The 22,598-nt window shown below is 35.8% G+C and overlaps 3 protein-coding genes and 1 long non-coding RNA gene across 4 annotated transcripts; all 4 read left to right on the top strand.

The window, feature by feature from the left end:
* Nucleotides 1–554: 554 nt before the first annotated feature.
* On the top strand, nucleotides 555–2,945 carry LOC133878248 (uncharacterized). Its single transcript, XR_009901861.1, has 4 exons — nucleotides 555–739; nucleotides 817–881; nucleotides 1,682–1,737; nucleotides 2,638–2,945. It is a non-coding gene; the product is annotated as an uncharacterized LOC133878248 (long non-coding RNA).
* A 1,649-nt stretch (nucleotides 2,946–4,594) lies between these two features.
* Nucleotides 4,595–5,578, top strand: LOC133876949 (cation/H(+) antiporter 4-like). The gene has a single exon (XM_062315171.1). It carries the CDS (start codon nucleotides 4,595–4,597, stop codon nucleotides 5,576–5,578), a length of 984 nt encoding a protein of 327 aa, XP_062171155.1.
* A 5,705-nt stretch (nucleotides 5,579–11,283) lies between these two features.
* Nucleotides 11,284–15,783, top strand: LOC133876948 (cation/H(+) antiporter 3-like). Its single transcript, XM_062315170.1, has 3 exons — nucleotides 11,284–11,520; nucleotides 11,655–12,662; nucleotides 14,674–15,783. The coding sequence occupies exons 1-3, from the start codon at nucleotides 11,284–11,286 to the stop codon at nucleotides 15,781–15,783; spliced, it is 2,355 nt and encodes a 784-aa protein (XP_062171154.1).
* Nucleotides 15,784–17,240: 1,457 nt separating this feature from the next.
* LOC133876947 (cation/H(+) antiporter 15-like) lies at nucleotides 17,241–20,936 on the top strand. The gene is made up of 3 exons (XM_062315169.1): nucleotides 17,241–17,447; nucleotides 18,141–19,145; nucleotides 19,707–20,936. The coding sequence occupies exons 1-3, from the start codon at nucleotides 17,241–17,243 to the stop codon at nucleotides 20,934–20,936; spliced, it is 2,442 nt and encodes an 813-aa protein (XP_062171153.1).
* Nucleotides 20,937–22,598: the final 1,662 nt, after the last annotated feature.

Here is a 22,598-nt window from a genome sequence, read left to right as displayed (position 1 = left end):
TTATACATATAAGCACTGTAATGTCCGGGACATTATTTAATAATTAAAGTATAAATTTGGATAAATAATTGATTAAACTTAATTAGGTATATTTAAATGCAAGAGGATATTTTTAGAGACCAAAATTTATAAAATGAATTTATTATGATTAAATAAAAATAAATTTATTTAATGTGGTTAAACAAAGTGTTTTATTTTTATTTTATGAATTTGTAAATGGTAGTCCTAAAAAGAATAGTTTTGAAGTCCAAAGAAATAGAAAAATAAAATAAAATAGAAATTAGAAATATAAAGAAAAAAAGAAAAACAAGAATCAATTAAAGTAAAGAAAAATCAAATGTTTATTAAAAAGAAGAAAAGAAACAGGTGGGCTTGGGGCGTGAGATTGAAATGAAAAGAAAAGAAAATTGAAAAGAAGAATAAAATAAGTAAAGATGGAAAATCAAACAATAAAGAAACAAGAAGCATTGTTCGGATAACTGCAGACCATGTGCGCGTCTTAAGAAAGAAAAGGACACAAACGGCATTTAAAAAAAAGAGACACGGACTGCGTCATTTTAAAAGTGGCAGGAAACTCTTTCCACGCCATTTGTCCGGATCCTCTACACAATCTCTCCTTTTCCCTTTAGTTTTCCATAGAAAAATCGTGATCTAAAAAGATCTAACCGTCTAAACTCAAATCCGACTTCGGTAACGTGATTTGCGAAGCCCGATCTACGTTTTCACCGATCGTTTTGAGGTAAAACACTAAACTCGTGTTCTTGAAATTTTGGGTTAAAATCTTAAAATGTGAGTTTAATCTAGTGTTTTCTTTAGGTAATGGGTTACTTGGAATTTGCTTGAGGCTGCCAAAACCATGGGTTTTGGTTTGGGGAAATTTGGTAAGTTCTCTAAAGCCTAACTTTCGGGTATTTAATTTTAGCGGTATTTTTATTTGATTAACCCTTAGTAAATGCTATTGGGTTAATAATATTGTGTTTAGGGTAGTATTTTATAATTTTGGGTTTAAGTTTGAAACCCTAATTTGATGGGTTAAAATAATTTAGAGTTTTTAGTGTTTAAAACCTAGATTATTAATTTGTGGATTAATTGTAGTTATTGTGATGATTAATTACAAATTAGTTATGGGTTTTGTAAAAATAAGTATTTATGAGTTAGGTCCTAGTGTTAGTAAAAATAAATAATAATGGGTATTTAGTTTAAATAGTATGTGCGAGGTTAACCCTAAAACTTTCTTATGGGTTAATGTTATGTTAAATGTGTTAATGAATTATGTTAATAAGTTAATAATTATTGTAAAAGATTAATGAAAATAATTTTAGGGTTAATAATATTGAGAAAATGTTAGTGAAAAATAATCTAGAAATTAATGAATATAATTTTAGGGCTAATATTATTATAAGTATTAGTGAAAATAATTTATGGGTTAGTGAAATTAATTACAAGTTAGTAATTAATATTATGAGTAAATAGTTAAGTAGTTATGTTAATATTTAACCCTTAGTAAATACTTTGGGTTAGTATTGTTTGAGTTTTAGTTAGTATCTAGGACTAATGGGTAGACATTTGGGACTCTTAAAAATATTATGGGTTTTCCAACGGTTTAGCCTTGAGCGATTCAAGTGCTAATTAGGGTGTTAATTATTTAAAGTGCTAAATAGTGCAATGTGTTATTTCATAGTGATACATTGCAAGGTGGTGTCTAGGAGACCTAGTGATTAAATCCGCGCAGCCAAGGTGAGTATTCTACTCACTGAGAGTATTATTTTCATAAATGATGAATTGCAAAATATATATTGTTTTACAAATCTGAACCAACTGTATGTTGATTATGAATTGTTTTGGATGATTTGAGTACTTTGGAGTATATTGAAATATTGATGATGTTTTGAACTATGAATATGATTGGTGAGTTTAGAGTGAGTATAAAGATTTAAGTTATGCAAATTGTTAAAGAAATGACATGTTGAATTGATTATGTTTTGTAAAGAAAGCATGTGTTAAAGTCATGATTATGAAATTAAATGTATAGTATTTGAGCACGAGCATTGAGCATGGCACAAACAAGACCGGGGTTCAATTCCCTTAGGCATACGATAAGAATAAGACCGGGGTTCAATTCCCTTAGGCAAACGTACGACACGCATGCACAGCATTTGTTTCATGATAATTGAATTGTTTTCATGTTTTTGATATATATGGTAGTTTTGCTAGACGTATTAGTATGCATAAGAGTCTCAATAGAAAAGAACTTATGTATATTTATATCGGATGGTTTCATGTTTTAAATGTCATTGTTTTCGATCTAAGTCTTACTAGATCAAAGGTAATATAGTAGGTGAGGATGTATGTAGTTGTATCCAACAATGGAACTTCTACGTATAAACTCAGCTGCGTAATATGGTTTAAATGTTTTCTATTAGTCAGTGTCTACTATATCAGCTATGGGGGTTTTCAAACAAAAGTTTATAAAATTGGTGGCTGTTATAGTATACGCATGACTAGAAAAGAAAGGTTGGTTCTTTGCGAAAACTCAGTGAATAGTATACGTCTGAGGTCTTAGTGTATTTATTTATGCTAAGGCGGTGGGCTCATAATTCCACCTGTACGGATGCGGCAACCCCCGCAACTGTGCAGACATTGATGCTTTGGTTGCAGGTTCTGCGGATATAGATATTGACTCGTCCACCTAGCTTATGGGATATTATGATTGGAGCACATCGCGACAGTCATAAGTCACGGACTCATGGGTAGTCCGCATTTTGGGTATTTTATCTATGGCTTGTGTCCTACGTGGCACATGTATTTGTTGAGCCTATATTTTAGAATGTAATTAGTGTAATGTGTTATATAAGCCTTAAATAGATAGACTTGTAAATGGCTCTTGTTTTAATTAACTGTTGTATATTAGATGTATTTCCGCTTATGATATGTGTTTCGCTGCACATTGATTATTATATTCCGCTGTTAAATGTAACTCTGATTATCAGATGCATGTTATAGGACATGTGTCATATGTTGGCTGAGCGACATGTTGTCGTGCCATTGTGAAGATCCATTTGTACGTTTTCAAAAAAAAAAAAAAAAAAACGGGTCATCACAAGCACATCCTCATTCCCAGGCGATGTGTGACGTTACAATCACCCCTCTTTGGACCCAGCGTCCCCGCTGGCGTCCCTCATTAGCTTGTGCACGCTCCCCTCATCTCAAGCTGGGCAATGGCTCTGATACCATTTGTAACGACTCACCCCCGATGACACAATATTGTCCGCTTTTAGCTCTCTAAACCAGACTTCCCAGGAGGTCACCCATCCTGCAATTGCTCTCGCAGAAGCACGCTTAATTGCGGAGTTTTGATAGGTTCATAACTATCACGGCTTTAAAACGCGTTGTGTCATAAATGGTGCATTTATACATATAAGCACATCCTCATTCCCAGGCGATGTGTGACGTCACACCATCCTTTTTTTTAGTGGATTGTAAGGAGTTATTTTGAGTTTGAGATAAGGATCTTTTGTTCACCAACTCCAAGTAATCTTTGTCAATGATCTCCCATAAATCTTCTAATCCCAAGCTTACTTTCATACAGATATATAGTTGCCTTTGAACTGAGGCATTTGAAATGGAATCATTCCATTTTCTATTTTCCATTTTCTTTTCGCATCACAAGCAGCTTTAATACCAATTTGTTGGAAATTAAGAGGGTTAAAACACACGATCAATATTCTAAGGAAATAAGTGGAGAATTGGATAAATAGACCAGAATAATTTTGTATTCCACTCACTTGAGAATAATGACTAGATCGTATATGAGTATTTATAAGATTAGTAATGCTATTTATAGACTAGTATACGGCTGTCATACACCTTGATAGTGTGGCAGTGCAAATCAGTCTTTGGATCAGCACTTATAAAAAAAAATGAAAGGTTGATTTTCACTGCCAAGTTATCTCAGTTGAATGATAGTTGTATAACGGTCTACTAAATAACTTTACTCTTAAAAGATACAACGATGCTTCTAATTTTCCAATATTCAACTTACTCATTTACATCATATGTAGCTCTAATATGACAAATATATTTCATATAACTCATATGCGAAATAAATCCCATGTAACTCCCAAAATGATTATTCCTATATTTAACAAATTTATTTTCCAAATACATGTAAGACCTTTTAAATATGTGAATCTAGAATAAATTAGAAACGACTATTGCCAAATAAAGTTTAGTAAGATAATTAATGATATTTTTTGCCAATTTGATGAAATGATATTTCATGGTTAAGAGTATTTCAAGCATAAGTCCTAGAATTAAGAATGAAAGAAAATATTGATCTTCTCGAAACATCATACTACATTTCAAAAGACATTTTCTAGCACATAATATTTAGTAGTAAAAAACTATTGTTTTCGTGAACAAGATCACCTAATGGGTTTCTCCTACATTTTTTATCCAAGTGCAGATCATTTCAAAAGAGGTGTACGCTTTGTCAAGTGTTAGCATCCTATTGAATGCAATTTTTGTGCCACTCTTGGTAAAGTACCTGTACCATCCTTCAAGGAAATATGCAGGTTACCAAAAAAGGGATATTATGCATTACAGACACAATGCGGAGCTCAGAGTCCTAGCATGCATTCATAGGCCAGATGCCATTTCTGCTATAACAAAACTACTTGAAGTCATGTGCCCAACTAGTGAAAGGCCTGTTGTTGTTTTTGTGCTTCACCTTATCGAGTTAATTGGTCGAGCCTCTCCTATTTTTATTTCCCACCAAATGCAAAAAAAGACTATGTCCAATAACAGCTCTTATTCGAAGAATATCATTCTCGCCTTAAATCACTTTAAACGACACAATTCAGGTGTTGTATCAGTAAACGTCTTCACAACAATCTGTCCACTCATGTTCATGCACGAGGACATATGCATCCTTGGATTAGACAAACTCACATCCCTCATAGTACTCCCGTTCTACCGAAAATGGTCCATTGACGGTCTTGTGGAATCAGATGACAATACCATTAGGACCTTAAATTGCAGTGTGCTTGAACTAGCCCCTTGCTCTGTTGGGATACTTGTTGATCGTGGTCATTTAGGCCGCTCAACGGTTTCATCAAAGTCATCCTATTCTGTTGCCATGATCTTCTTAGGAGGTAATGACGATCGAGAGGCATTGACTTTTGCCAAACGCATGGCCAATAATAGGAATATCACCTTGACTATGGTTCACTTTGTTGCCGTTAGCGATGACGTTGATTCCCATTGGGACAAATTACTTGACAATGAGATACTGAAGGATGTTAAACTTAATAACGTGGGTGATGAATATGTGATATACTTAGAGGAGATGGTGAAAGATGGGCCTCAGACGGCATTGATAGTTCGGTCTTTGGTGGACGAGTATGACCTTATTATTGTTGGTAGATGGCATAATGTAGAGTCTCCGCAGACATCAGGGCTTGCAGAATGGAGTGAATTTCCAGAGCTGGGGATTATTGGAGACTTGCTCACCTCATCTGATCTTGACAGTAAATCTTCTGTTTTGGTGGTCATGCAACAACAACAGATTGATAGTTAATTATGCAACAACAATAGAGGAAAGAGAAATGATTTTTGTACATTTTTATACATCTCTTTTCTAAATTAACCATTGGATCTGTAGGACCCACAATAACCCACATGTGAGTCCTACAGATCCAATAGTTGATTTAGAAAAGAGATATATAAAAGATGTACATGTAACATGTCTTTAGAGGAAATATGTATTTTATTGTTAGGTCTTTTAGGTAGTAATATGCATGAGAGACATGAGATCAATGGGGTTGGGAGGACTTCTATTTATATTGATGAGTATGAAAAGGGCTAGCTCTAACTGTGAAGCCTGTCATTATCAATTCTCTACCAATGGTCCATAATTCCAATTAATTGTTAGATACACTTTACCCCCAAAGTATTATCAATTTGGCATTTTAGCCTTAAATGTTTAAAAAGTGACATTCGAACCCCACAAACTACCAAACTGTGACAATTTAGCCCATCCATTAAGGTTTCATGTATGTTTGGACGGAATGTAAATCATGCATCGCACGTGATTTTTTAGTTCCTAAACTTCAAAAAATGTGGCAAATGTAAAGTGTTTAAAAAAAAATTAAAAAAAAAATAAATACAAAAGGGTCAAATACAAAATAAAAAGATAAAATAATAAAAGAAGCCACCCCGTTTGGCTGAGATGGGGGTGGTTCATCCATCCCAAAATGGCCAAATGGGGGTGGCCGATGACCCCCATTTTGGCCAAAGGGGTGGCTTGACCACCCCTATCGACTTTAATTTATTTTACAGTTGTTTTTCTTGGACACAAAATTCATCATTTTCAAATTTGAAAACATACTTTAAGTTATTTCTTGCTATTTCTAGGAATAAATTGTTTTCTTGGAGGAAGTTAGGGTTCTCTAAATTTTCCTACTATCTATTTATTTATCTTGTTTATTGAATTTTAAATCCTTGGTTATTATCCTATTATGATTATTTCGATTAAAAGCCTCTCAAAATCGCTCTGTCAACTGCATGCCTCCGTGGATGATGTGCCAGCCATTGTAGCCCCTACATCTATGGTAATTCATATTCTACTTTAACCATGGGCCATAAAGTCAAACACTTACAAATAGTATGCACATGTTCTAGATTCTTAAACATTTTTTCCTATGGTAGCCATGCCATATAAGTTCAAAAATTATTTTATCAATGCATGAATTTGGAAATCACACAGTCACCCATTTTACAAATATTTCATTTCTTTGCACAAAATGTAGAGTTTACAGCATCCATAATAAGCATTTTATGTTGATATAAAATATGCAAGTTTGATATCAAAATGGACATGCTAAAAATGTGGGTAAGTAGTTTCACATGAGTGTTTAGTCACCTTGATCGTAAAGGACCTCTTGAAACTCCTCTTCGTACACTCTGGCTCCTTCTACAAAATATTCTACTATTAGTTGTACTTCTAGACTAAAACCCTAACTGAAAACCTAAAACTTAGACTTACATGAATTTTGCCAATCACACTGTTGTGATGGATCTCAGGCCATTTGGACGGTTCTCGGACCGTTAGAATGGTCTCTTGACAGAACCTCATAATTTCAAAAAGATCATCTTACACATTCTAAGGCCTAAAAAGGCTTCCTTTCACTAACCTAAGCACTTAAACAAACCTAAAATTGAATTCAAATGCCAAAATCTAAAGCTTTATCCAAAATGAAACATTTCATTCCAAAACCAAAACTCCTTATAATATTACTTTGGAAATCACAAAACCATAAAACCATAAACATAAACATAAACACCACAAAACCATAAACAGTGAAAGATGTACTCTTAATCAATAAGGGAGATGAAATAGTGCATACCATCCACACAACTTCAACTTTCTAACTCTAACGTCATCAACTTCTACAATAAAAACCTCATCTTTAACCTTCACACACCCACACACACAATCACATCACAACACTGAGATCGAAATTAAAACGCAAAATAAGACTGAAATATAACAAGGCTAGTGTGATGTCCCACATTGCCTGGGAATGGGGATGTGCTTATATCTATAAATGCATTTGTCTTGACACAATGCATTTTAAAGCTATAATGGCCATAAACCTATCAGAACTCTGCATTTAAACATGCTTCTGCGAGAGTAGTACCAGGAGGGATGACCTCCTAGGAAGTCTGGTTCAGGGGAGCCAAAAGTGGACAATATTGTGTCATTGGGGGTGGGTCATTACAGATAGGGTTTAGAGGTTACATTTCTTGAAGCTAAAAGCTTAGGAATCCTCCAAAAACCTCTTATTTCTCCTTTCTCTTTTCTCCTCCTCCTCCTCCCTCTCTCTAGATCCTATATATAGGGTTTGGGTGGCTGAAAGGGATTGGATGAGGTGTCTAGGGTTCAACCTAGACCCTTAAACATGCATCCTTCACAATACTTGTCATTAAATGGCTCTATTTGATTCACATGCAGACTGTCACCGTTCAAACGTTTTTCTGAGGTGGACTATTGGGATAGTCCAAGGATCATTCGGACGATTCTCCTACTTTACCATCACCTACCATTCGAATAGCCTGCGTAGAATTTCACTCTGTAATTAGGGTAGTCTTAATTCTAACTTAATACAAGGTATTACATCATTGTCTCAAAAATTCTGCCCTAACATAGGATGGGCATTTGCTACAATTTGGTTGCCCAAACTAGAGAGAGCGAGGTTGTTGGGCTGGTGGGCCTCGCATTCCGAACTGCTCGGGCCAGTTGTGCAGACTGCCCAAATATTATGCAATTCAGACTACCAATTGCAAGGGATCTTTTTTTTTTTTGTTGTTTTTTTTAATCTTGATCCTTATTCAATAACAATCTTTTGAAAATGTTATTTTGTAGGAGAGAAATCTCAATATTTCTAAGCACGCATGATTCATGACATATAGTACCAAATTGAAATACGAACGATATTTTTTATTTTCTTTTTGGGAAAAATATAAAAAATGCCCCTGAACTAATAGCCAATTTTAGAATAACCTCTTGAAATTTTAAGTGCACTAATGTGAACCATCAAACTACCAAAGTATGCCAAAAATGTCTCTCTTGTTGAAATATTCCTATAATACCCTTATTCTCTTAAAAACTAAAATAAAAAATTAATAAAAACTATATATATTTTTTAAATAAATAAATTTTAAAAAACTTTTAATATAAAACTAAAAAGTTAAAGAAATTAAAAAATTGAAAATTTTTAATTAAAACAAGGAAAAAAAAAAGAAAAAAAGAAAAATGGGGGGCTCGATAGCCACTGCTACCTCTAGGGTGGCCTTCGAGGCTCCCTCAATGGTGGATCTGGGATGGCGCGTGCTACTGCCGACACATGGGGGCGGCTATGGGTCACCCTAGCTTCCTCTGGGGTCGCCTTCGGGCCACCTCAGATCCACCATTGGGGGTGGCCCACGAGCCACCCTAGAGGTAGCCAAGGGTGGCGCGCGGGCACCATAATGGGCTGGGGGTGGCTGCTTAGCCACCCCTTTCTTTTTTTTAACTAAAACAATTTTAATTTTTTAATTTCTTTAAATTTTTAGTTTTAATTACATATATTAACAGTGACACGTGTCGTCCTTTTATTAATGCTAATGTGGCACACTAACGAAATCCGTTAAGTGTTTTAATGGAATTTGACTCCATTGAGATATATATTAACAGTGACACATGTCATTCTTTTATTGATGTTAACGTGGCACACTAACGAAATCCATCAAGTGTTTTGACGGAATTTGACTACATTGAGTGATTTAGTTTTGTAAATGTATATTTTTTTAATATATTGATTTTTATTTTTTTAGTAAGAGTGACACATATTATCATTTTATTGGTGTTGACGTTAACACTAATCAAATCCGTCAATTATTTTGACGGAATTTGACTACAATGACTAAATTGTTATTTTTCACCTATCTTGAAGACCTTCAAATTATGTTTTAATTTGCAGTGAGCGATTTATAATTAAGGCCTACCACATGGATTGATTTTTCATATTTTTTTTTTTAAAAAATAAAAATAGTTTAGTTTAGTTTTTTTTTTTTTAAAAAAAAATAAAATAAAAAAAATTAAAGAGAATATGGGTATTATAGGAATATTTCGACAAAAGTAGCCTTTTTGGCACACTTTGGTACTTTGATGGGTCACATTAGTGCACTTGAAAATTAAATGGGCTATTATAAAATTGGTTGTTAGTTCAAAGGATTTTTTATATTTTTTCCTTTCTTTTTTTCTCCTTGAATTATCGAAGCAACAATGAGTTGTTCGAATTCAGTTGTCATCTATTCTCTATATATAAGGACATGAAGAAGACAGACACCCATTCTCAAAAGGAAAAATATTGGAAGATGAAAATAAAATGAAAAATAAAGTACGAATTACTTCCAAACATCCTTTTAAGCATGTCAGAAGATATCCTTTTGAACAAGTTCTAATTGTATCACACCACTTATAATTAGGGGTGTCAATTCATGTTCTCATGTTGGGTTTGGATTGTGTTAAGCATTGGTATGAAACTATATATATAGGTCAACCATAACTCGACTCATTTAATTAAACAGACCAAACCCATAAATCATAATCCATTAATTTTGTGTTTAGTTTATGTTGAGTTCGCGGGTTATGTAATAAATTGTCAGATCTATTTATAACTAGGGCAATCTTATGTTGAATTGTTAAAAGTTAGGCCGGACACAGGCCTAATCAAGGCGCTCAACAGTGGCCTCGACCCAACTCCTTCAACCTCTTGAACTTTTAGCCAGCGCTTGTATAACGTTGGTACGCTACAAATAGATAGCGTTTTATATTTCTGAAAAAAAGAATAATACTACACACACTCCCGCTTTCTCACATCCATATGTGGCTTTTAAAACCACCATTCGATTAAAAACCAATAAAGATTCATCATAAATTCAATTATAGTTTTAACAGTCACATATGGGTGTTGAGAAATTAGTATAAAGACGTAAGAATGTGTGTAGTATTACTCATCTAAACAATATTTTCAACAACTAACAACCTTATCTTTCCAGTCTTCTTGGCGCTAAAAATAACAATTGACAGGTTTAATAAACGCTGGCCTAAATCTAGATGAAAGGATTGATACCTTCCAGTAAGAGAAACAACTAAGAGGTATGACCATCTTCAACAATTGTTGCCTTTGATTTCGTTTGTACGGTTAAGTTAGCTCAAAACCCTTGTGGCTTCCCAACAACTTTTGGATTCGGTATACACTATACACCAACACCCACTCCCTTTTTCCGTTGTTTTGAGAAATAGAAGCCCAAACTCAAATAATAGTTTACGGTTTTAGAAAAAGGGAAACAATTTTATGGAAATTTTTTAAAAAATTCTGGTTAACTGAAAATGTTTTCAGTTTTACAATGATTTTTTTTCGTTGTATCAAACACTAGAAAATAGGAAAAACTATTTTCAGAAAATATTTTACGTCGAAACAAATAGAGCAAAGTAAAATCTATTATTAGATGATGAATGCATGTTAATTATCACATTAATAACCAGATTGCAACCATATTTCTAGTGTCCTAAAACAGGCATTAAGATCCTACAAATTCTTATTTCATGCATTAGTGGACAAAATTTTACAGAAGAAAAAAAACCCCACTTGTCTGGTCTTTCCTTATACATTTCTTTCTTTCTCTCTCTGCATTGAATTTCATTGTGTGAATATACCAAGAGAGGCAGACATCGGCATGGCAGAAAACAATGCCTTACTTGTTGATACAAGTGGCATGATCACCATAAATGAATGTACTCAGTTACCCCCCATGGTCAATTCGAAAGGCCTGTGGAACTACATTCATTATGGTACTATTCCGTATACGTTGCCAGTGATTCAGCTGCAGATGGTTCTCATTTTTGCTATCACCCAAGCCTCCCATTACGTTCTTAAGCGTTATGGAGTCCCCAAGTTCACCTCACAACTTTTTGTAAGTGCTCTCTTCCACTTCCTCTCCAGCCTGTTTCTCTTATTTGCGCATATTTACATATATTTCATCAATTGTTGACTTGGGAGACTCTTTTTATTTTAACTAAACAAGTGCCTTGATTTTATGCGGACCAGGTTGGCATGATCCTCAGTCCCTCTCTCCTGGGACGCTTCGAAATATTGAAACATGTCCTATTTCCCGTTAAAAGTCAAGAAATAATTGGTTTGTTGTCTCTTTGGAGTTATATACTCTTTATGTTTCTGAGTGGGGTGAAAATGGATATAGGAATGATAAATAGAACCGGAAGAAAAGCCTTGTATACTGGTGTTGTATGCATATTGTCGCCTTTACTAATTGGCTTGTTAGTCCAAGTAAAACTTAAAGGATATTATACGCTAAATACTGAAGAAGCAGAGATGCTTCCATATATAACAGCAATACATTGTCTAACTCCATTTCCGGTCGTTGCTTGCCTTCTTGAGGACCTCAAGATCTTGAATTCTGAACTGGGTCGATTAGCACTATCTGGGGCATTGGTAAGTGACACCTTAAGCATGTTTCTTATCATCATTTCTGCCTTGACTAGAATTAGACAGAATGAAAGTAGTATGATTGCCACTATAGATTTAGTAGCAATCATCATGTATCTTATCATCATTGTATTTGCAATTCGACCATCAATGTTTTGGGTAATCAGGCAGACACCGGAAGGCAGGCCTGTCAAAGACACTTACATTCATGCCATTTTAATAATGGTCCTTGGCTCTGGGTATCTTTCTCATTCGTTTGGTCAGACTTTAGTCGTTGGACCTTTCATTTTGGGTTTGGCAATACCAGATGGGCCGCCTTTAGGATCAGCCATTGTCAGCAAGTTCAATTGCTTCATTTGGGATGTGTTGCTGCCAATCTACGTGACTACCTGTGGGATGAGGACAGATCTGAGTTTAATCAAATTCGATGACAGTTTCACCACAATCAATGGAATCCTCATTGTTTTGACTTTTGTGTCCAAAATGGTGGCTTCTTTGGTTCCTCCCTTGTACTCCAAAATGCCCTTAAATGATGCTCTCACACTCGCTCTGTTATTGAGTTCCAAAGGTGTAGTCCAACTCACTTTCTATACATTGTTCAAAGATAACGAGGTGACTATCTTTCTTTTCTCTCTCTCCCCCCCCCCCCCCCCTCCACCCTTTTTTTTCTTCAAGAAAATGGAATTATCTTTTTCTTTTTGGTTCCGTTTTAGGTGCCCCTAATATAGATTAAGATGAATAACTTATTTTTACATGGAGTGAACATATATTCTTTTTTAATTCCAACCTACATTTCATTCCTTTCACATTGGTAGGATAAGTATTTTTGTTATTTTGGATGTGGAAGGGTATTTTTGTGATTTTGGACATTGCAACCCTAATAGTAGATGAGTATGGTACATTAACCAAATTGAAAGATTGTAGATTGAGTGGGGGGGGGGGGGGCGGGCGGTGGGGGAAGAGATTGTAGATTGAGTGGGAGATTGACGGGAGTAAGTGAAATTTTCCCTTTCTACATACAACATTTGAAATTTGTCATACCTTCTTCCATGTAGCCTTAAATTGGTTTTTTTTATTTTTAGCCACTTCCTCTTGTTTGATATGAATTTTGATCTCTTCCTTCTTTGTTGGACGGAATGTGGCCAGCTCATTCTTCTCTTCCTCTTCCATGTCCTCGACCTCTTTGGTTTCCACCATACCGATCTTTTATCTCCTTCAAAGAGAGCTTTGTTTGTAGCATTTTATCTACAAGCTCTTGCTTCTTTTTTTCCTCCTCTTCATGATCTTGTACTTACCCCATGAGTTGATCAATGATTATGGAATGTAGATCTTTTGACTCTTTGATGGCAACAGCAATATAGTTGAATCTTTACCATATCTCTTTAGTTGATCTTTTCAACAACATTTGTATCATTTAAATAATCTTTACCATGGCTCTTTAGTTGATTCACAATGACCAACACTCGTGAAAAAAATATGAAATTGGTTAAGAGGCCTTCTTGCGCAAGGCTAGGTTCAAACTTACTTTGCAAAGTTTAGATGCAAAACTTTCTTCACTTTATCAACTCATTGATAAGAGTTTTGAATAATCTCCAAAGTTTTCTTGGAAATAGTATAGCTCTTTGTAACAAGTCATCATCCAAGCATTGATGAATGATCATGATGGCCTTTCGATCCTTCTTTTTATCGCAAGACTTATTTTGAGTGAGATAAGGAACCTTTGTTCTCCAACTCCTTGTAACCTTTGCAATGATCTGCCATAAATCTTTTGATCCAAGATTACATTCATATGAATATATAGTTGCCTTTCATGAATCGATGAATGTGAAATGGAATCATTCTATTTTCCATTTTCTTTTCTCACCACATCTTGCTTTGATACCAATTTGTTGGAAATCAAGAGGGTTAAAACACATTATCAATATTCTAGGGAAGATAAATGGAGAGAAGGATAAACACCAAAATACTTTTTTATTCCACTCACTAGATTGTATATGAGTATTTATACGATGAGTAATGCTATTTAGTAGATTGCTATAGTACTGTCATACAATTTGATAATGTGCCAGTAAACATTAGGTTAATTTTCACTACTACGTCATTACAGTGATGCTTCTAATTTTTCAATATTCAACTTTAATTTTCACTACTACGTCATTACAATGATGCTTTTAATTTTCCAATATTCAATTCACTCATTTAGATCATATGTAACTCTCATGTGACAAATAAATCCCTAATAACTCATATGCATCATAAAATCCAATGTAACTCCCAAAATGATTATTTCCTATATTTAGCATATTTATTTTTTAAATCGACTTTCAAACCAATTAAATAGATGTAAGACCTTTTAACTATATGAATCTAGATTAATAAATTAGAAATGAATATTGCTAAATCAAGTTTAATAATGTAGTTAATGATTTTTTTTGCTAATTTTATGAGATGATATTTCATGGTTATGAGTATTTAAGCATAAGTCATAGAATTAAGAATAAAAGAAACATCATACTATATTGCAAAATATATTTTCTAGAACTTTAATCTTTAATAGTAAAAACTATTGCTTTCTTGAACAACATCACTTGATGGGTTTCTCCAACATTTTTCATTTGTGCAGACCATGGCAGATGAGTCGTATGCTTTGTCAAGTCTAAGCATCTTATTGACTGCATTTTTCGTGCCACTCTTGGTGAAGTACATGTACCATCCCTCAAGGAAATATGCAGGTTACCAGAAAAGAGATATTATGCATTGCAGACGTAATGTAGAGCTTAGAGTCCTAGCGTGCATTCACAGGCAAGATGACATTGCGGCTGTAATAAAGCTACTTGAAGTCGCATGCCCATCTAGTGAAAGGCCCCTTGCTGTTTATGTGCTTCACCTTATCGAGTTAATTGGACGAGCTTCTCCTATTTTTATTTCCCATCAAATGCAAAAAAAGACTGTGTCCAATAATAGTTCCTATTCGGAGAATATCATTCTTGCCTTCAATCTCTTTAAACGAGACAATGAGGGCGTTGTATCAGTAAATGTCTTCACATCAATCTCTCCACCCAAGTTCATGCACGAGGACATATGCATCCTTGGATTGGACAAACTCACATCTTTTATAGTACTCCCATTCCACCGAAAATGGTCGATTGGTGGTTCTATTGAATCAGAGGACAATACCGTAAGGACCTTAAATTGCAGTGTGCTTGAACTTGCCCCCTGCTCTGTTGGGATCCTTGTTGACCGTGGTCATTTAGGCCGCTCAATGGTTTCATCAGAGTCATCCTATTCTGTTGCCATGATCTTCTTAGGAGGGAATGACGATCGAGAGGCATTGACTTTTGCCAAACGCATGGCCAATGACTCGAATATCGCCCTAACAGTGGTTCAATTTGTTGCCACTGGCGGTGACGTTGATTCCCGTTGGGACAAATTGCTTGACAATGAGATACTTAAGGATGTTAAACTTAACAATGTGGGTGATGAATATGTGATATTCCTAGAGGAGATGGTGAAAGATGGCCCTCAGACAGCCTTAATAATTCGGTCTATGGTGGACGAGTATGACCTTATTATTGTTGGTAGACGGCATAAAGTAGAGTCTCCACAAACATCAGGGCTTGCAGAATGGAGTGAATTTCCAGAGCTGGGGATTATCGGAGACTTGCTCGCCTCATCAGATCTTAACAGCAAAACTTCTGTTTTGGTGATGCAACAACAACAGATTGACGGTTAAGTATGGGAAAAAAACCCATTCATCTTCGATCTCATGGTGTAAGTATAAAATTTTATGTGAGGGAAATACGTACGTAGGTTATTGTTAGGTCTTTTAGGTAGTAATATCCATGAGAGATCTGAGATCAATGAGGTTAGGAGGACTTTTGTTTGTATTGATGAGTATGAAAAGGGCTAGCCCTCATTGTGACACTTATTATTAATTATCAATTCTCTACAATTTGTTCCATAATTCCAATTAACGGTTAAATTTTATGTTATTCTAAAAGATACGTCCATGACAAATAAAAGAATCTATCAATTGGAATGAATTCAAAGTAGAAGAAGGTTAACTAATAATTTCTTGATAAAATAGAATTATAATTTGTAATTATCCCTAACCATATTGTTAGTATATATATTTATAATATTCTCCAAGTTAAGTCTTGATTTATTTTCCTTGTGCTTTTATTTTCCATTTCTAGTCTATCTCACCTATCGCAAACTTCCCTTTCTTTTTTTCTTCTTGGCCAAATGCGGACACAAAACCAAATCAGAAAAAATAACAAAAAGAAAGGAATAAAAGAGAGGGGGGACCGGAGACAAGGCTAAGGGGGATTGATGTCACTAATTATAGTTACATCCAACGGGGGAACGGAAGAAATGGGAATGCATCCACTAACTAGTAAAGGCAGCCCATTTAGCTAAATTATGCGCAGGCCTTTCGGCACTGCAATGGAGTTTCCAAATAAATCATACATGAATCAAACTCAAGAGCTGGTGAATTCAACAATATATGTTCGAATTGCGAGTCCATGTGATTTATCTGATTTACAATTAATTAACTTCATGTGGTATTAAAATGACTTAGAGGTTCCTGTGGTATGCCCAAAATATAAATCACTCAATGCACGCAGTCAAATTTTGTGAAAAGACTTGACGGATTCCTTTCAATTGGCTAGAATAAAAAATTGAGCAAATCCGCATTATAATATGAGAAGTGATATACTATACACATACATCCTCTACATATCTCATACCGATCTCCGTACGACCAAGTTTCAAATCTATCATTGAATTTGAGCCCCATAAATCTAATAGTGAATTTGAAAATGAGATCGACATGTATGAGATGTATTTATATCATTTCTCTTATAATATTTCCTTTCTTTCTTTCTTTCTTTTTTCTTTTTTTGAGGTTATAATATTACCAGGCCTCTTGAACCTGCTGATGACTTGTGCCAAACCCGTGGTAAATAGTGAGATTAGGGTTTGACCACTCCGCACCATCCTCATGTCCATAGCTTCTCCTCTCCAATCCTTCAGTCTCATCTCAGTCCATAGACATATTCTCCTCTCTCTCTCTCTCTCTCTCTCTCTCTCTCTCTCTCTCTCTCTCTTCTCTCTCTCTCTCTCTCTCAATTTTGATATTTCAGTGAGGCCGTGAACCGTAGCTAGCTAGCTTCTGCATGTTCGAACATGCATAGATCTGCAGCATACAATGGCAGCTGGGTCTGCCAGCCACAAAGGCATATAAGAAATAGAGGTGTCTTTTATGGTGATAATCCGTTCAATTTCGCATCTCTTATCCTTTATACACAGCTCTCCTTATCCGCCTTGCTCACAGCCTTCTTACAGTTGATTCTGACCCCACTCGGTGAAAGTGCTTTTATTTCACAAATGTTGGTAAGCTTTTGAATATTCTTGCTCTTGCAATTCAACACATACTAGATTTTCCATGCATCTTCCTCAATATTCAAAAGAGACAAGGAAGAAACATACAAATATATGCACCAAAGAAACAAACAAAGGAATTAATAATGAGAGTTAGTAGTTAATCCCAGAACCCCTTTCCACCTACACCAATGCTTTGCTAACTAGTATATATATTATGCAACGACATTGATCGACAATATATATATATATATATATATATAATATTGCAATCATATTATCCTTTACATGTTGCAATATATCATAAATAGATGTAGAAATATATATAAAATAAGGGAGAAATAGCGAAAGCAAAGAGGAAAAAAAAAAAAAAAAGATAAGACATTTTAGAGTGGTTTAGCGCCTTAAAGGCCTACGTTCATCACCTGTATAAAATTGTTTTACAATGTATGGTATTTATGGAGAAGCCAGGGGTTTGGTAAATAAGGTAAGGTAGGCTAAATTAATAAGATAGAGAATTTGTGATTGCTAACTAGACCTACAAGGAAACTAATTAAATCAAGATTTAAGATATATGGAAAATAGCCGAAAAAAAAAAAAAAATTCTAACAAGATAGACGTAAATAACATTACCGGGAGATCGAATAAACTAACTGCATGCTGAATTTTATCTCATTCTTTGTGATTTTAATCGTGATCGATCAGGCAGGTATTGCACTGGGACCTTCGTTTCTGGGAAAAGACAATTCATTCAGACGTACGGTGTTCCCCATGAAGAGTTTTTATGTAAGTGAAACGTTTGCGTTCTTTGGATGCATGCTCTTTATGTTCCTCGTTGGAGTTAAAATGGATTTGAGCATGGTAAAAAAATCAGGAAAAAGAGCACTGGTCATTGGCTTCTGTGCTTTCTTTGTGCCGCTAATGCTAAACATAACCTTTGCTTACCTTTTAGAGCACAAGATCACAATGGAACCCAATCTACGTAAGTCCTTAATTTTCATTGCAGCATTTCAGTCCTCGAGTTCCTTCCATGTCATTGCATGCCTTTTAGCTGATTTGAAGCTTCTGAATTCGGAGCTTGGCCGACTAGCCGTGTCTTCTTCCATGATCAGTGGGATATGCTCTTGGATTTGCTCAATTATCACATTCACGGCAAGGCAAAGCTCGCTAAGAAAGCAAGCTAGTTTCCCATGGATGGCATTAATGTCTTTAGGCGCCATGCTGATTATCATAATATTCATCTTCAGACCCATTTTTTCATGGATGATTGGAAAAACATCTGAAGAGAAAGAACTGAGAGAGAGTCACTTCTTCTCCATCTTTGTCATGATATTGGGGTGCGCGCTATTTGGTGAGGTGATTGGGCAGCATTTTATGTTGGGGCCTATGGTTTTAGGCTTGGCAGTACCAGATGGACCGCCGCTAGGATCAGCGTTAGTCGATAAGCTTGATTCCTATGTTTCGTCCATTCTCTTGCCATGCTATTTTATGTTCAGCTGCGCCAGGATAAATCTTTCTTTGATAAATATGAAGGCTGCTGGAATCGTGGAGATGTTGGCTTTGTGTAGCTTACTGGGAAAACTTATGGGAACCATGTTGCCTTCGCTCTATTACGATATGCCTGTCCAAGACTCCCTCATCTTAGGCCTAATCATGAGCGCCCAAGGCATCACTGATATTCTAATATTACAACAGGGGATGCTCCTCCTAGTAAGAAAAACAACTCATATATATGTTCATGCCATTAATTCCTAGAGGATCGAGATTTACATCCATTTATTTTGTTGTCTAAATTGCTAGTAATTCGAATAGTAAATATGAGAAAGCATCTAATTTACATTGGAACCACTTTTCTGAAGAAATTTGAGAAGTTCACCCACTTACTTCGACAGGTGAACCTTATAAAAACTCTCTTACTTTTATTATTCGAATTGCTAGCAAAATATTGTTGGAAATCCGGATCCCTTAGCTTCTAGAGCTACATAATTTGGTGCCCTTGATCTGCTGAAAGAACTAGCTAGGCATTGATGCCCTCGTTCTACAGCCCTGCTTGGGGTACGTAGTAGCTAGCTCCCAAAATTTTAAAAATTCCCACAAAATTTTAGGTTTTTATGGAATAAACCCTTTAAAATTATGTTTTTACTCTCTAAAAAGTTTTTGTTTTAATTTTGCTGTGCCTTAATTTGCTGATATTCCGGTTCCGCCCCTGCGGTCGGCTTCATATGATCTTGTGCTATCTTGAACGCATTAATTTGTGCTTTTGACTTGCAGCTTATTGACGAACAATCATATAGCATCATGGTCATATCCGCCGTTGTGATAACGGGAACCATCACTCCCATGGTGAAATTACTCTACAAACCATCCAGGGGAAACATGTCCTTCAGAAGGAGGAGGACCATCCAACACGCCACGCCTAATGCGGAGCTCCGTTTGCTGGCTTGCATCTACCATCAAGACATCACTCCTTCAATCATCAATCTTCTCGAAGTCTCTAATCCGACACCCAAAAGCCCCATCGGCATGTACGTCGTCCACCTCATCCAGCTATTGGGCAGGTCATCCCCACTCCTCATAATGCACAGACAGGGCCAAAGGAATTCCGTCCACTCCAACCAGTCCGACCACATAATAAAGGCTTTCCAACTGTACGAGGAAATGATCAACAGCGACACCGTTTCCGTGAACGCATTTACAGCCATTGCGCCGTACGCAACAATGCACGACGAGATATGCAGCCTAGCTATAGAGAAGAGAGTGTCTATGGTGATCATCCCTTTTCATAAGCAATGGAAACCGCATGGCGCAGAGGAGTCGGCGGACAAACCCGTAAGAAGCGTCAACCTCAAAATTCTTAACAACGCTCCATGCTCTGTCGGAATCTTTGTTGATAGAGGGACGTTAAGTGGGAATATTAAGACTATGAAAAGCAGGCCTTTCTATAGTATCGTGGTGATCTTCGTGGAAGGGGCAGATGATCGGGAAGCATTAGCATACGCTATGCGCATGGCTGAACACCCCGATGTAAGCCTTACAGTTATACAGTTTCTGATCGAGGCTAAAAGAAAGGGCAAGAATTTGGTAAGTAGGGAGCTCGATATTGATATGATCGACCAGTTTAAGATGGCTACCATGCACAAAATGCGTCATTTGTATAGAGAAGAGGTGGTGTCTGAAAGCATGGAAGTGATCAATGTGATTCGGTCGCTGCAAAATCTTTATGATCTAGTTTTGTTGGGAAGACGGCATGCAAGTAATTCACCATTGTTCATGGGACTGACAATGTGGAATGAGTTTCCTGAGCTGGGGTCCTTGGGGGACATGCTGGCGTCGTCGGACTCCAATTGGGAGGTTTCGTTGTTGGTGGTGCAACAACAGACTTGTGGAGGTGAAGACATGGCTAGCTTCAAGTGCCCCATGGAAGACTCATTTGCAGTCGATATGTCCCGAGCTGCGGGGAAAGTGCGGCCAGTTTCCTCCCCGGCAAAAAGTCAAAAATAAAATGAAAGACAATAATGTTATGGAAACTCCATTTTTGTTTTTTTTTTTTTTTACTTATGTGAGAGTTGATCAGAGAACTCACGAAATAATTTTGATGTCTTAAGTGCGTCTATTTATATGTTTAGAAGAAAGTTAAGTGACAAGATGTTGGCATGTTGCAAGTCATGTATGGCCAAGATGTAGTATGTGTGAGAAAAAATTTAGAACAAAATACTGTAAAGGAGAAGGAATGGAAAGAGTAATTTGGATAGAGAAACAAGAAACAACTCTGTCCTCCCCTGCGTTTACTCTGTTCGACACAGAAAAATACTGACTTAAACGATCTCTGCATGAACTTAGTTTGTCTTATGCTTAACATCTTACTTGATGCAGCGTTGCATAGTGGGAATTCTTTTTGTAGTCGAAGCTGAATCTACAAGTACAATAACTCATTAATCTTTTTCACGAATCTAAAAAAAAAAAAATCAAAAAGTTGCAGAAAACTGAAGAAAAATCACTTTTTAAGTGCTTCTATTGAGAAAATTGAAAAATACATCAACTCTACCAACCAATCCGTCCTGATTTAGCTTTAATAGAAGTAGAGTCGTAGCCCAGAAAAGAAAAATTACAAAACAGCCTTTATCGCAAGTTCGATCGATCAAACTATAACAAAATGTCTAATGCAATTTTGTCTATATATATATATACACCATAAAGGGGCGGAAGCTGAATGTGGGAGAACATGTAAGTGAGTGCGTAAAAATAACAATAACAATAACAGTAACAGTAACTACAATAATAGTAAATATGATGCAGGGGATATGGCAATCAGGCGGTAATCCGCCTTGTGGGAATGCACTGCAACAACAAAAAAAATTTAAGACTAAGCGCAAAAATGGAGCATATAACAGAGTATTGAAACAACAATTTTACATAATAACAGGAAATATTACAAATAGGATAATAGGATAACAGACAGGTAGTGAGAGCAACAGGCAGATAGTGAGAGTAACTTAAGTATATGATTATACTATTACATATAATTATAATTAATTCTGGAAAAGAAAATGTTGTGGGCATTGGTAGTTTAAAATCTATTACAAAGAAAATGTCTCCATGAATTAAAAATATTTCTAGATTGATGTTTTCGCATAAGCAAAATTTATGAAACATGCATCTGTTTTAAAATGAAAGTTTTTAACTTTGAAAACCAGCCTTCTAAGATAACAAAGAAAGGGAGAAGTTTTAAAAAAATGACTTATGTCTCAAACATAACTGAGTTAGGATTGTATTTATTTACTAAGTCGTGGACTCATCATTTTCATTTATATATAAAATTATTATATTTTAAAGATATGATTGCCGTGGAGGAAGAAGAGGAATGGTATCAATACTTAACACTACCACCCATAAGGACCCGCATGAGACCTTAGAGCTGGTGTAGGCTAAGTTTTAATTTGTAACAGCCAGTCATGGCTAGAGCGGCCCTATGTTGCTCTTTTGTGAAAATTATAGGCGGGATTTTGGCCCTAATTTATTTGCAATCACTACCAAAAAAAAAATAAAAAATAAAAAATTTGCATTTAGCCACTAGCAGGTTGCCACGTGTATGAGATCCACACACGTGGCAAACTGTTAGACACGTGTAAATGGCCACGTGTGCACAGCGTGGTAGATCCGGCT

Source organism: Alnus glutinosa, chromosome 9, assembly GCF_958979055.1.
Source record: "Alnus glutinosa chromosome 9, dhAlnGlut1.1, whole genome shotgun sequence".
In the NCBI taxonomy this organism is placed as follows: domain Eukaryota; kingdom Viridiplantae; phylum Streptophyta; class Magnoliopsida; order Fagales; family Betulaceae; genus Alnus; species Alnus glutinosa.
This window is presented reverse-complemented; position numbering and strand designations above follow the sequence as displayed.

Coding starts and splice junctions, on each gene's coding strand:
- LOC133876947 (XM_062315169.1), top strand. CDS start 17,241: ATGCATAGATCTGCAGCATACAATGGCAGCTGGGTCTGCCAGCCACAA. Junction 17,448..18,140: donor CTTTTATTTCACAAATGTTG/GTAAGCTTTTGA, acceptor GTGATCGATCAG/GCAGGTATTGCACTGGGACC. Junction 19,146..19,706: donor AACAGGGGATGCTCCTCCTA/GTAAGAAAAACA, acceptor TTTGACTTGCAG/CTTATTGACGAACAATCATA.
- LOC133876949 (XM_062315171.1), top strand. CDS start 4,595: ATGCATTACAGACACAATGCGGAGCTCAGAGTCCTAGCATGCATTCAT.
- LOC133876948 (XM_062315170.1), top strand. CDS start 11,284: ATGGCAGAAAACAATGCCTTACTTGTTGATACAAGTGGCATGATCACC. Junction 11,521..11,654: donor AGTTCACCTCACAACTTTTT/GTAAGTGCTCTC, acceptor TATGCGGACCAG/GTTGGCATGATCCTCAGTCC. Junction 12,663..14,673: donor CATTGTTCAAAGATAACGAG/GTGACTATCTTT, acceptor TCATTTGTGCAG/ACCATGGCAGATGAGTCGTA.